We start from the raw sequence: 12,655 nt of genomic DNA on the forward strand, positions 1-12,655 counted from the left end.
TTACGTCATTCCCTGGCATCCCTGGAGTTCCTGGCAATCCAGGCAGACCTCGAGGACCCTAGGGGAAAAAGTTAAAAATTGCTTAGGAACAGGTTTTTTAGTAATTTCCTGCGATCAAGAAGACTAAACTTGCTTTGTTGAAAAACTTAATGAGTCACATACCTGAATACCTGGCTCTCCGGCTGGTCCTTGGGAGCCCTGTGTAAAAATGAGAGAGAATTATCCAGATCCTACCAGGACACCCCTCTGTTTATGAGCAGAGCCTCAGAGTTTGACGCCTGAATAATCTAAAAGCTCTGAAATCCCTTGCACACCGTTTCTAGAAAGTTCATCATGATGTCAAGCAGTAGTTAAACAACCAAATATCCGAGGCTAGAAGTATGAGACTTTGCTCGCACACGCGGGAGTTTCTTTCTCTCCAGGATGCTGCTGCACACACAGAAGTGTTCAAGCGATGTGTCCAAATTCTATCAGATCAGAAACAAACTGCCCAAGGGGCTCAGAGGCTTGGACCTCCTTTCCTTCCTTCCTTCTTTCCTTCCTTGGCTCGTTTTCCTGTTTGTCTACTTATTTATTTGCATATTTAATTGGAAAGAGGTTCTTCTCATGTACAATACATTCCGATCACAGTTCCCCTCCCTTCACTCCTCCCAGCTCCCTCCACCTCCCCTCCCTCACCCCCCCTCCATTTCCTCTTCATCAAAGAACAAGCCTCCAAGAGACAACCCAACATTACAAAACAAGATATAATGTCAAGGCAGGACAAGGCAACCCAATAGGAGGAGTAGAGTCCCAAGGGCAGGCAAAAGAGTCAAGACACACCTGCTTCCACTGTTAGGAGTCCTACAAAACCACCAAGCTAACAGCCACAACATACACAGAGGACCTGGGGGAGACCCATGTGTCCCTCATTTTTCTCCTGTGTTCATTGGAGGGAGAAGAAGGCAACTTCTCGAATACTGGGGTTCACATTACTCAAGTGAGGTTCAAGCTAGCAAACATATTTGTGATGGCACAGCCTTTAGTTTCGAGCTTGGAAAGAAATGACAGGATCAGAGCTCTGGAACAGCTTGATTTATGTAGTGAGTTTCAGGCCAGCCAGGGCTATGCAGTGAACGAACTCTATTTTTCTTTTTGATTTTTTTTAAATTTTAAGCAGTTAGCATCAGTATTTGTTCCATTTCTTATCCTCTTTAAAAATATTCACCACACTGTTATTAGCTAAGCTTTTCGTTGCCTTTCAATTGTGTTCCTAACTGATATTTTCCCTCTATAAACATGTTACCTCTTCAATGGGTTCTCGATACAATGTTTTATCCTCTTTTAAAGGCAGCAGATAAAGGAATGGGTTCCATTAAGGCATTTTCATAGACATGTTACTCTCAAATCCTGGTGGTCTCTGTTCTCCCCATAGGAAACCCCTCCTGCTTCCTGTCAGATGCATTTCATTACCCTCTTTTATTTCCTCCTCTCCTCTTTATGATCTTTTCTTTCCCTCCATGGTCTCATGTCTACTTACATCACACACACACACACACACACACACACACACACACACACACACACACTCACAGAGCTCCCTATGGAGAAAAAATATGTACTATTTGTCTGTCTGAGTCTGGATTATTTCATTCTATTAATAGAATGATTTCTAGTCAAATGCACTTTCCTGCAAATGTCATGATTTCATTTTCCTTTATGGGATGAATAAAACTTTCTTGTGGGTACATACTATCTTTTCTTTATGTATTGAGAAAACATCCAGGCTGGTTCCATTTCTTAGCTCTTGTGAATAGTGAAATAATGGTTGTACAAGTCTCTTTGTGGAATGCTGAGCTAGAATGCTTTTGATATGTACTCAAGAGTAATACAGCTGGGTCACGTGGTAGTTCTATTTTCAGCTTTCCATAGACATTGTAGCAGTTTGTATTTGCACCAGTTGTAGATAAGAGCTACATTTTCCTCATATCATTATCTTTTGTCATTTGTCATGATGATAGTTTTTTGACTAGGGGGGAGATGGAGTCTGAAAGCAGTTTTAAAAAAGCCATTTACTTTATTTATAGTAGTGTGTGTGTGTGTGTGTGTGTATGTGTGTCTGTGTGTGTCTGTGTATATACATGTGACACATGTGCATATGTATGGGGGTCTTGGTGTTGGATGCCCCTGGAGCTAGAGTTACAGGATGTTATAAGTTGCCTGATGTACGTGCTGGGAACTGAATTCACACAGTATAAGCTCTTAACTAATGATTCATCTTTCCAGTCCTCCTGAGAGCAGCTTTAACATATATTTCCTTGGTTGATAAGGATGTTAAAACATTTTATTTATTTGTTATTGTGTTTCTTCTTTTAAGAGCTATTTAGTTCATTAGCCTATTATAGATTGAACAATTTAGAGAATTTTATTTATTTAAGCTTTCAACTTTTGAAGTTTTTTTTTTTTTTTTTTTTTTTAATAGAGTCCCACGCGGATGCAACCCTTGTCATTCTGTAGGCTGTCTTTACATCCGGGTGGCTGTTTTCTTTGCTGTGTAGAAGCTCCTTGTTTCATATTTTCCCATTGTCAATTTTTTAAAAAATTTTCTATGCTACTGTATTTCTTTCCAGAAAGTTTTTGCCTATCCCTGTATCTCAAAAAGTCTTCTAATGCATCCTCTAGTAGTCTCTCATTTTATATTAAACCCCATGATTTCATTCTGAATGATTTTTCTTCAGGGTAGGTGATATGGAATGTATTTCTTTCTTCCATATGATAGGATCTGTTTTCCCCAGTGCCATTTGTTGAAGAAGCGATCTTTTAGTCCAATGAATATATTTGATTGTTTTTCCCCCCAGATTAGGTGTTTGTGGCAGTGTGGTTTTTTTCAGTCTTCGGTTCTATTCCCTTGATCTGCATGCCTGCTCATGTGGCAGAACCATGCTGCCTTGGCATTGTGACTGTGTAGTGTGAGTTAAGATCAGGTATTATGATATTTCTAGAACTGCTCTCTCTGCTTAGGATTGCTTTTGCTGTCCAGGGTCTTTTATGTTTCCATATGCACTTTAGCATTGCTTTTCCTGGTTCTGTAAAGAATATCATTAGAATTTTGGTGGAGATCACAGTGAATCCATGGGATGGCTTTAGGTAATATTTACGTTGCCATTGCATTAATCCTGCCAGTTTATGAGCATCAGAGATGTTTTCAACCCCTAGTGTCTCCTTTTGTACCTTCAAGTTTCCATCGAACATGTTTCTGACCTCTTTAATCAGGCTTATTTTTAGGAAGTTCCCACACCAACACTACTTGAGTAAGGTTCCCTCCTCTTGATCTTTCTTGTCCAGCTTCTTAATACTATGTAGAGATGCTGGTACATTTAATGTGTAAACTGTGTTCTGCTTTGTTACTGAAAAATTTTTCAGCTCTAAAATTTTTCTAGCAATGTTTCAGGGTCTTTTAAGCATAAAGATTGAGTTGTGTCTAAACAGGTATGGTTTGAATCCCTCCTTTTCTATTTGAAACTCTTCTATTTCTTTTCCTCGACTTACTGCTTTATGTAAGATTTTGGGGACTGCACTAAATAAGCGTAGACACATAACACAACCAATGGGTTTCAATAAACATCTGAATATTACTTACTGTTCTACCAGGGATTCCTACACCTGGTGGGCCTGTGTCCCCAGGGGAACCGTGGAGCCCAGGCAGACCTCTTTCACCCTGTGAAAACCAAAGACTCCAATTAATTTGAGGCACAAGACAGACACATTTCCAATTCTGTTTTTCTTAACTATTAATTCTTTTAAAATTAGCTATGAAATTTGTATACCTTTGGCCCACGTGGACCAGGTGATCCCGGATTTCCATCTAACCCCTAAAAGAAAAAAAAAGTGAGATGACTACATTTCTTTTTCTAAATAATTAAAAAATTAGAAGTTATAATTCAAAACCATGATTCACTCACTAGCCTTCATTTTTCTTGTATTTCTTATTAAATACAGAGGGACTATTTTACCAGGTTATAGATTTTGAATAATTAGCTTAAAATATAAAAGGTTTTATCTGTGACATTAAATATCTAATCTTCAGAATGATCACCATTAGTTGTTGATATAATAGGAGAAAGACGGTTGAGAAAATGGGCAAATCGAATGAGTATATTGCCTTTTGGGTTTTCAGGTGATACAGTTTCCAATGTCCTGAGAAGAATGTGGATCACACACACTTTCTATGAATGATGGTCTGTGGTTATAGCCTAAACCTCTGGGAAGGCAGTGTGGAGCAGTTGTTCTATCAATCACTCAGAAATCAGCACCTAAAGTATTGACACCTTTGAAACATCTCAGATGACATGGAAAGTGTTGTGTGCTTGCTTATCATCTGCGAAACATTCAAAATGTTTTATCTTTCTGTGCTAGGGTATGGGATAAATTTTCTTTGGGGTAGGCTTTAAAAAATCACACTTGTGTCTTAAAACTGGGGGCTCAGAATTAGCAGTGAATGAGCGCTCAGGGACACCCCTTGTAATAGGGTAGTACTTACTGGTTTCCCTGGCAGGCTTATCCCTGGAGGCCCAGCATCACCCTTCAGACCTGGAAGTCCAGGAGGGCCTAGCCTTCCACCTGGATCTCCCTGTGGAAAACAAGAGATGATTCTTTCTTTTTCTGCTGAAGTTCATAGTGGGAATTTGGGAGACAGTAGTTTCCATTGCTTTATGTTGTCATAGCCAATCAAAGTTCATCCTATGTTCCATTCTACATTCAGCCCCTCCAGTGCATTTACCAAGTGCCTAGCTCAGTCCGGGTACTCTACTTATCATCTTAGACACATTCAAACTCTTGACATGAGTTCTGCTACACGAGGTTTAGCAGTACTAGACAACACCGACTTATGTGTAAACACAGGAACAAAGAGAGTGTCTATTCATGAAGAGTTTTTAGATGATCGAAATGCCTTATTATTCCCTGAGAGGGATGCAGTATTAATATGCATATGACATATCAAGAAGCAGGTAGTAAAAGACTAGGAGGCTTCTGAGATTCTACAGTTTGACCTCAGCCCTAAGATCTCCACTTCCAGTTTGGCTCATTTTCTCATCTGAAGTTTCTGTGCTCCATCATGGCAATGATATATGACACCAGGGACACCAGGACACAGTTTGTATGAACATTTGTCCCTGTACTGATACATTCTGTGAGGCTCAAGCCTTGAAATCTTTTGCTTCTTCCACGACATTAGGATCTTTGGTCTTTCCTTTCTATCTACTTACTTAATATACACATGTAAAATCTAAACGCTACCTTTTCTCCCTTAATGCCTTGTTTTCCTGGAATACCATGCTCTCCTGGCAGTCCCTAGAAAATACAAGAGGAAAGAAAACTAGTAGTTAGAACATCTCTTAGTGTAATAGCCATGCACCTTTATAAGAGAACTGAATTTAAACGTCTATATACAAGGTAATGTTGATTTTTGGCCTTAGGGGAAGTGCTATTTGGAGATATGTGTGGCATATCGAATGCAGTCAACAGCCATAATGGGAAACAGAAAAGAGTAATGGAAATGTCCCACCTATATAGTTACTAAGAAGGAAGTGGGATGGTAGGGACTGGGAGCAAGCACTACATCCCAACTAAAAATGTCAAAATATTTTTATTATGCTTTTGCACAGGGGCTTTTTTCCTTTTGATTTTAATTCTCATTTTATTTCCTCAGTACCAACAGTTCTGTCTAAGCAGAGTATTTAATGTTTCCTCTTGTGTTATTACCATTTTCTATTTTTTTATGGTGTCTTTCCACAAGGTATTCCTGAAGTGGTTCAATAAGGCCTTGTAGGAGTGTGGTGGTTTGAATATGCTTGGCCCAGGGAGTGGTACTATTAGGAGGTGGAGCCTTGTTGGAGGAAGTGTGTCACTTTGGGCATGGGCTTTGAGACCCTCCTCCTAGCTGCCTAGAAGACAGACAGTCCTTTCCTCTCTGCAGTTGGATCAAGATGCAGAACTCTCTGCTCCTGCTTTAGCACCATGTCTGCCTGAATGCTGCCATACTTCCTGCCATGACAATAATGGACTGAACCTCTGACGCTGTAAGCCAGTCCCAACGAAGTGTCCCCAAATAAGCATTATGGTGTTATCTTGGTGTCTGTTCACAGCAGTAAAACCTTAACTAAGACTAGGAGGGATAAATAACATTTCTTATGAGTCAGATGTTCAGATTAGCAAGCCTACTATGAAGGCCAACCAGTTGCTTCTAGGAGGCTCAGACAGTAAGCTTGAGAGCAAGGAAAGAAGTCATAGGGCCACTCCCAAGATGGTGGAAAGAGGCCAGGTCTCAAGTCTGGCCAACTAGCATCCTAGTCATGGGCACAGAGTCATTGAGTGTTGTAGCCAGATCTCCATTTTGATCTGTTATTTGATGGTTAGCTCTCAGTTCCCATGGGGAGACTAGGAGATTACCCAAGGGTAGAAATATAGGAAGAGAGGGAGAGGGAGAGGGAGAGAGAGAGGGAGAGGGAGGGAGGGAGGGAGGGAGAGCGAGCTATATTGAGCTTATCATATAGCATGAAAATGATTATTTGAACTTGAATCTATGAATGTAATTTGGAAATACTTGCTGTCTTTTTTGGTTTTCTCTTATTTCTTTGGATATTTGTTTTCCTCCATTCTGCAGTAGTATTGACTACTGACAATTGAGTTATCTTGAATTTCAAAGATTGGTTTATTCAGATACACTTAATCCCCTGGCATTAGAAGTGACCAATTTGGGTAGTGGGGTTAACCTATGGTTTGGGGGAATGTAGCATAATCAGCTCATTAACTGACATTAATTTTATTTCAAAATAGTGATGATACAATACATACAACATCTCCTGGTGGTCCTCTGGGCCCCATGGAACCTGCAGGTCCTTGCTGACCCTAAAATAGAAGATGGTATATACTTTAAGTTTTCATAAAATTAGATCATACCTGAATATTGGTGAGATATAACAAGACTTTTATTGGAAAGAGATAGACTTTCAGCATCTCACTTTCTGTGTATTATACTGACATGTGCTCAGAGCTTAGTAATATAGTTTTGAGATGTTTCATTGATGGGTCTGTTTTACCAGCAGGTGATGGTGGGGTAACCTGACCAAAGCACTGGCTGGGATCATTTCACTCAAGTCTCTCCCACAGTCCCCTAACTGTGTTATCTTGAGCCACTCCTGTAGAATTTCCCCTGGGAAACTCAGGCATCACAGGGATGCATAATTTCAGTGAGGAAATAGATCTCAAATCATCTTCCTGTTAGGAATGTGGCACAGGGCTGTAGATTTAACTGACATTGTGTACTTTTAAAGCTTTTATGGATGCTGTTGTGAATTTGCTCTGAAAAAGGATTTAAAATTCCCATTGTATCCCAAAAGGCCTAGTGTTTATGTTTCTAATAATTGTAGCCAGTGGGGTGGGGTCACCATGGAAACAAGATAAAGTCTCTGAGATCATCTTGATGAAAATGAGTGGCACACCAAAACCTTTTTGAATGCGGGATGGCTGTAATTCTTGAATTATTTCCAAATAGTGATTTCTTACACATGTTTATTTATGAAGTACATACCTTTAGCCCTGGGCTTCCTAGTAAACCAGGGGGACCAGGATCTCCAGGTTCCCCCTAAGTGCATGAGTGGAAAGGAAAGTTAAATGTTACTATTATTTTTACCATCTCATTAAGGTTGCAACTGTAACTGAGAAAAAAAATGCCAGACTACCTTTATTCCCTGTGGTCCTAATAGGCCGGGTTCTCCCTGTAAATAAAACAATCACCATATGGTTCATTCCTGAATCCAGATGGAATGGGACATCTTGATACTTTAATTGACTTTCTATCAGCTAACACATAACAAAGGGGTATATTATGGAAACCATGCAATCAAACAATGCTCACCCTAAAACATTCAGAATCCTTATTGCTAGTAAGTAACAGAGCACCTTATTTTATTTCTTCATGTGATATCATGACACATCAGCAATGACTCATTCACCAACCTCAGATATGAGTCAGGATAGAATAGACTGATAGAATATATATATATATATATATATATATATATATATATATATACACACATATAATATATACACATATATAATTTTCATAAAACAATATAAATATATCTTTTATAAAATATACATTATGTAGTATGTTATATAACACACAATATATATAATACATGCATATATTATATATGTGTATTTTATATATGTGTATATGTGCATAATGTATATATGCATATATACATTATGCATATATCATATATGTATTTTATATATGTATATATGCATACAATATATACATATACATATATACATATGCATGTACATATAATATATTCTATAATACATGTATATTTCTATATTATAATATGTCTATTATAATATAATAGAATAAAGAAGAATAAAGAGCTATGCACTGGTGATTCTATTCCCAGATGCTTAGTAAAAGATATTTTCTTATTTTCCATGGCTTACTTGAAAATCCAATTTGTGGCTTTAACACATTTTCTGAAAGCCTGCATTGCCTGTTTTATAGTTTGCATTTTCTTTTTTTGTTTGTTTTTGTTTTTGTTTTTGTTTTTCCGGACAGGGTTTTTCTGTGTAGCCCTGGCTGTCCTGGAACTCACTTTGTAGACCAGGCTGGCCTCGAACTCAGAAATCCGCCTGCCTCTGCCTCCCAAGTGCGGGGATTAAAGGCATGCGCCTCCACGCCTGGCTTAGTTTGCATATTCTTACTTGATGACTTTTATGACATTGAAATCTATTCACTAGTAGCAGTAGGGGGTAGTACCCAAAATTAGCCTGTAAGCCCCACCTGCCCAAGGACCAGGTAACTTCCTAGAATGCTGGGAGTTGTAGTTCTTGGAAAATAACAAAGTCTCATGGGAAGGCATGGTAGCCTATGAGTTCTGTCTATGAAAACCCTGGAGCCACTCAGCTGGGAAATTCCAGGGAGTGATTATGATCAAAGTTCATCTCTTGGTTAGTATTTAATATTTAATAAAGCTTGCTTCAAATTTGGACCAAAATAGTGGAATCCTCACCCCACCCCATGCAATCTCAGGAATAACATAGGCTAAAGAAAACCAGAATAGAGCTGGCAAGATGACTCAAGAGAGTAAAAGCCATTGTTGCTGATCCCGAAGACCTGAATTTAATCCTCAGGACCCACAAGGCAGAGGGAGAGAACAGGCTCCCACAAGTTGTCCTCTGACCATCATAGACATATCAAGGCAAGTACTCAATGTGGCATACACATATGGCCACCTCCCAACAAATGTAAAATATAAATACAAGTACAAAAGAAAGCCAGTAAAACCCAAATCAGATGTTCAAATGTTATCACATGGTAGCACTTATCAAGGACTAAAAATGAGTTTAAAAAAAACACACAGAAGAAAGTACAATTTTCAGGAAACTTACTTTATCAAATGTATTAGGCGCCAGACAACAAAATGGAGAGAAAAATCAATAAAATAGAAAACCCAAGACAGTGATAAACACCTACTTACTCTATCTCCCTTTTCACCTTTAGTTAAAGGCTCCCCCTAGGAAAATGGGCAGAAAACAGAATCAATTATAAACACTTAGAAATCAACTCAGACAGGGGCAAGTGAGAATTAATTTACAGATTCTTTCATGGTCCCAAATGAGCATGGAGCTAAGCATTTTAAACCTATGCTGAGGCTCCCAACAGCAGTCAAATTGAAATGCTGCCCAGGGCTAAAGCTTCTGATTGTGAAATGAAGATGGATACACTCATCGGAAAGTGGAGGGAAATGGGTGGGGGTAGCCATCAAATGGCAGGAATGCACTCGAGTTTCCCACCTCGGTGAACACACAAAAGCATTATTTTAAGGATGCTCATTAAAGTGTCCTTTGTATACTAATCAGAATGACACAAAGGGGTTAGTTACTGGATAAACAGCACTGGAACTGATGTTGGTTGCTCTTGGGGTTGGGGTTCACTGGAAAGATAGATTTGAGGTATAAGCTCTGCTGACCAGTACTCTCCTGGATGTCAGTCACTATGTTACCAACCTTCACGTCTTACACAAACACACACACACATGCACACACACACATTCACAAATGCACACATCCACTGACCCCCACACATGCACAATGCACACCCATGTGCACATGCATGTACACACAGGAACATGTACACACAGACACATGCACAGACAGACACACACACTGTAGTTAGCCTCAGGTGTCAGTGGGAATTTGCTCTTAGTATAGCCATATACACTTGAGGAAACTGAGGCACAGAAAAGTAGAATGATTTATATAAAACCCGGGCAGCCTGATTTTAAGGCCAGTCTTTCGTTGTTTCTATCTGCCTGCTTTGATTTTAAAATCAGATTTATTTATTATTTGTATTGAGTGAATGGCCAATAAGAAGGAAACTATACACTTTAAAGAGTTCTTTCATGTAAGGAAATCAAGAGAAATGTAAGAACCATCATTATGGGACTGCTATTTTCTTGGATACCTCACTCTGGGGTGGGGGCAGGGAGTGATTATTGAAAGCCTGTCTTCGAGATTCTCATGTTCTATGTGCTAGGCATGTAGGGTCACCTTCTCATACATTCTCTAGCTGTTTTGTAATTTTATTCAAACGAGTACCTAACTCTAGCAGTGACCTGTAATTAGAGATGACAGGAGTTTCCGGCAAGTGAGAGACAGTGAGAGGCTCACTATTCTTCAGTCTCAATTCCTTTTCAGTGGTGACAGAGGTTGTGTGTACCCAAGGATAAAGCTATAGGATCCAAATCAGCTTGGTGACTGAGTGTGTAGGGATTTGAACACCCGCCTCTTCCTAGTGAACTGCGCTGCCCCTATAATGTGAGTGAGGGCTAGCTTACCTGGGCTAAGTCACATATCCGTTACTCAGTGTGACTGTACAAGCTGTTATCTACCTAACAGAATCTCATATTTTATTATGGACGGATTTTTACATGTTAGACCAGGGTCTTATCTTTTCAGATTTTTGTTCTAGAATTATGCGCATGACTAACTGTTAAGATTTGAGGCTCTCGCAGTGGGCTGCGTTGCTTCTGCCTCTGCTTGCTCTTATGTCTTAGCAGTCTTGAAAGAGTATCAGTATGCTTGAAATCCACATTCAATCCCTGCTCCTTGGGAATTAATACAGGGCAATGCTTTAACATAGAGCTGTATCTTCAGGCCTCACATTTTGTCTTTTAGTTTTGAGATAAGATTTAATTAAGTTGCCAAGTTTGGACCTGAACTCAGTCGGTATCTGAAGCTATTCAAACTTGTGCTCCTGCAGCGCGATCCCTAGAGTAGCTGGGAATAACGCACCTCCAGGTCTGCCTCAAAAACCTACACTGAGTTGTAGGATGCCAGTTAAGCACAGGCTTGCTATTTAATCTCATGTTTCCTGAAGACTGGGGTAGCCATTTTAGGTTTTAGAGTTCCACTTTCTTATCTATTAACTTTTGGGAACTGAGGTTTTGCCTGTATGTGTGTCTGCACCACATGTGTGTGTATTTGCCCATGGTGATCATGATATGACATCAGATCCCCTGGAGCTGGAGTTACAGACGGTTTTAAACCACTGTCTGGGTGCTGGGAATTGAACCTGGGTCCTTTGGAAGAGCAGCCAGTGCTTTGAACCACTGACCCACCTCTACATCCCAAGAAGTTATTTCTGCTGAATATAAAGGCCAAGGCTCAGATTGGCCCAAATGGGCAGCCAGGCTCCCCATGAACACTGAAGGCATGAGAGAAAGCCAGAGGGAATCCGTTAAAGAGGGAAAGGTCTCTCGTGCCTAGAGCAACACTGTCACATGTGGGAAACACAGGCTTCTAGGCGCCACCGGAACTCGAGTTTAGAGTACAGCAGGAGTGGAAGAAAGTCCTTTTTTGCTCTGTGTCCTATTTGTCACATCTCCCATGGTGCAAAGTTAAAATCGAGGTGGATATCATTGGGCTGGGAGAGAGTGGAGAGCCCGAGGAGGGGTTAGGTCATGGTGTGAGTGGCTCACGGGAGCGGGTGAGCAGCAGAAAGAATCCCAAAATTTGAAATCTTCAGCTGGACGACACTGGTAAAAGCTCTTAGGAAAGCCTGGACAAGACACTGAGGATAAAAAGACCAGACGGTCAATTACAGTGTCCATGGGTGCGCTGGAGGTTTTAAAGTTGACAGAGACAATCACTAGCAAAGAAGGGGCCTAAGTGAAGCCGAAGCAGCAGTGGAGTTCAGCTTGGTAGCACGGAACACTTTCCCTGTTGCTTCTGTTTGCCAACTACAGCATTTTACTGACCTCTCCATCCCTCGTCCCCAGTAAACCCATATCCCCAACTCACTCTGGAATACAGGTGAAAGCAATTTTAAAAGGTGTGCTGCATTCATAAAAATGGCCAGACACATGCTGATTCTGTTTGTTTGTTTGTTTGTTTGTTTGTTTTGCTTAAGGATGAAGATTGAGTTTCATTCACAGAATTTATGTCAAAGCAGGGCAAAGGCAATGCTTGTTTGCCATCCCAGGGCTGGGGAGGTAGAGACAGCAGGATTCCTATTGGTTGCTGACTAGATAGGCTTGCAGAATTGTTGAGCTCCAGGTTCAAGAACACACATACACACACACACACACACACACACACACACACACACACACAC

At 40.2% G+C, this 12,655-nt stretch overlaps 1 protein-coding gene across 4 annotated transcripts in view; it reads right to left on the reverse strand.

Moving 5' to 3' along the window:
• Col19a1 (collagen type XIX alpha 1 chain) overlaps positions 1-12,655 on the reverse strand; it is a 313,337-nt gene that overhangs the window by 58,955 nt on the left and 241,727 nt on the right. For all 4 annotated transcript variants that reach the window (XM_029483553.1, XM_021163060.2, XM_029483550.1 and 1 more), the window contains 10 exons: positions 9,519-9,554; positions 7,722-7,757; positions 7,571-7,624; positions 6,835-6,888; positions 5,278-5,331; positions 4,520-4,609; positions 3,807-3,851; positions 3,620-3,697; positions 163-198; positions 5-58 (listed from right to left, as the gene is read on the reverse strand). In XM_029483553.1, coding sequence (XP_029339413.1) covers positions 5-58; positions 163-198; positions 3,620-3,697; positions 3,807-3,851; positions 4,520-4,609; positions 5,278-5,331; positions 6,835-6,888; positions 7,571-7,624; positions 7,722-7,757; positions 9,519-9,554 — 537 coding nt within the window. The remainder of the gene's footprint in view (positions 1-4; positions 59-162; positions 199-3,619; positions 3,698-3,806; positions 3,852-4,519; positions 4,610-5,277; positions 5,332-6,834; positions 6,889-7,570; positions 7,625-7,721; positions 7,758-9,518; positions 9,555-12,655) is intronic.

Source organism: Mus caroli, chromosome 1 (assembly GCF_900094665.2).
Source record: "Mus caroli chromosome 1, CAROLI_EIJ_v1.1, whole genome shotgun sequence".
NCBI classification, from domain to species: Eukaryota; Metazoa; Chordata; class Mammalia; order Rodentia; family Muridae; genus Mus; species Mus caroli.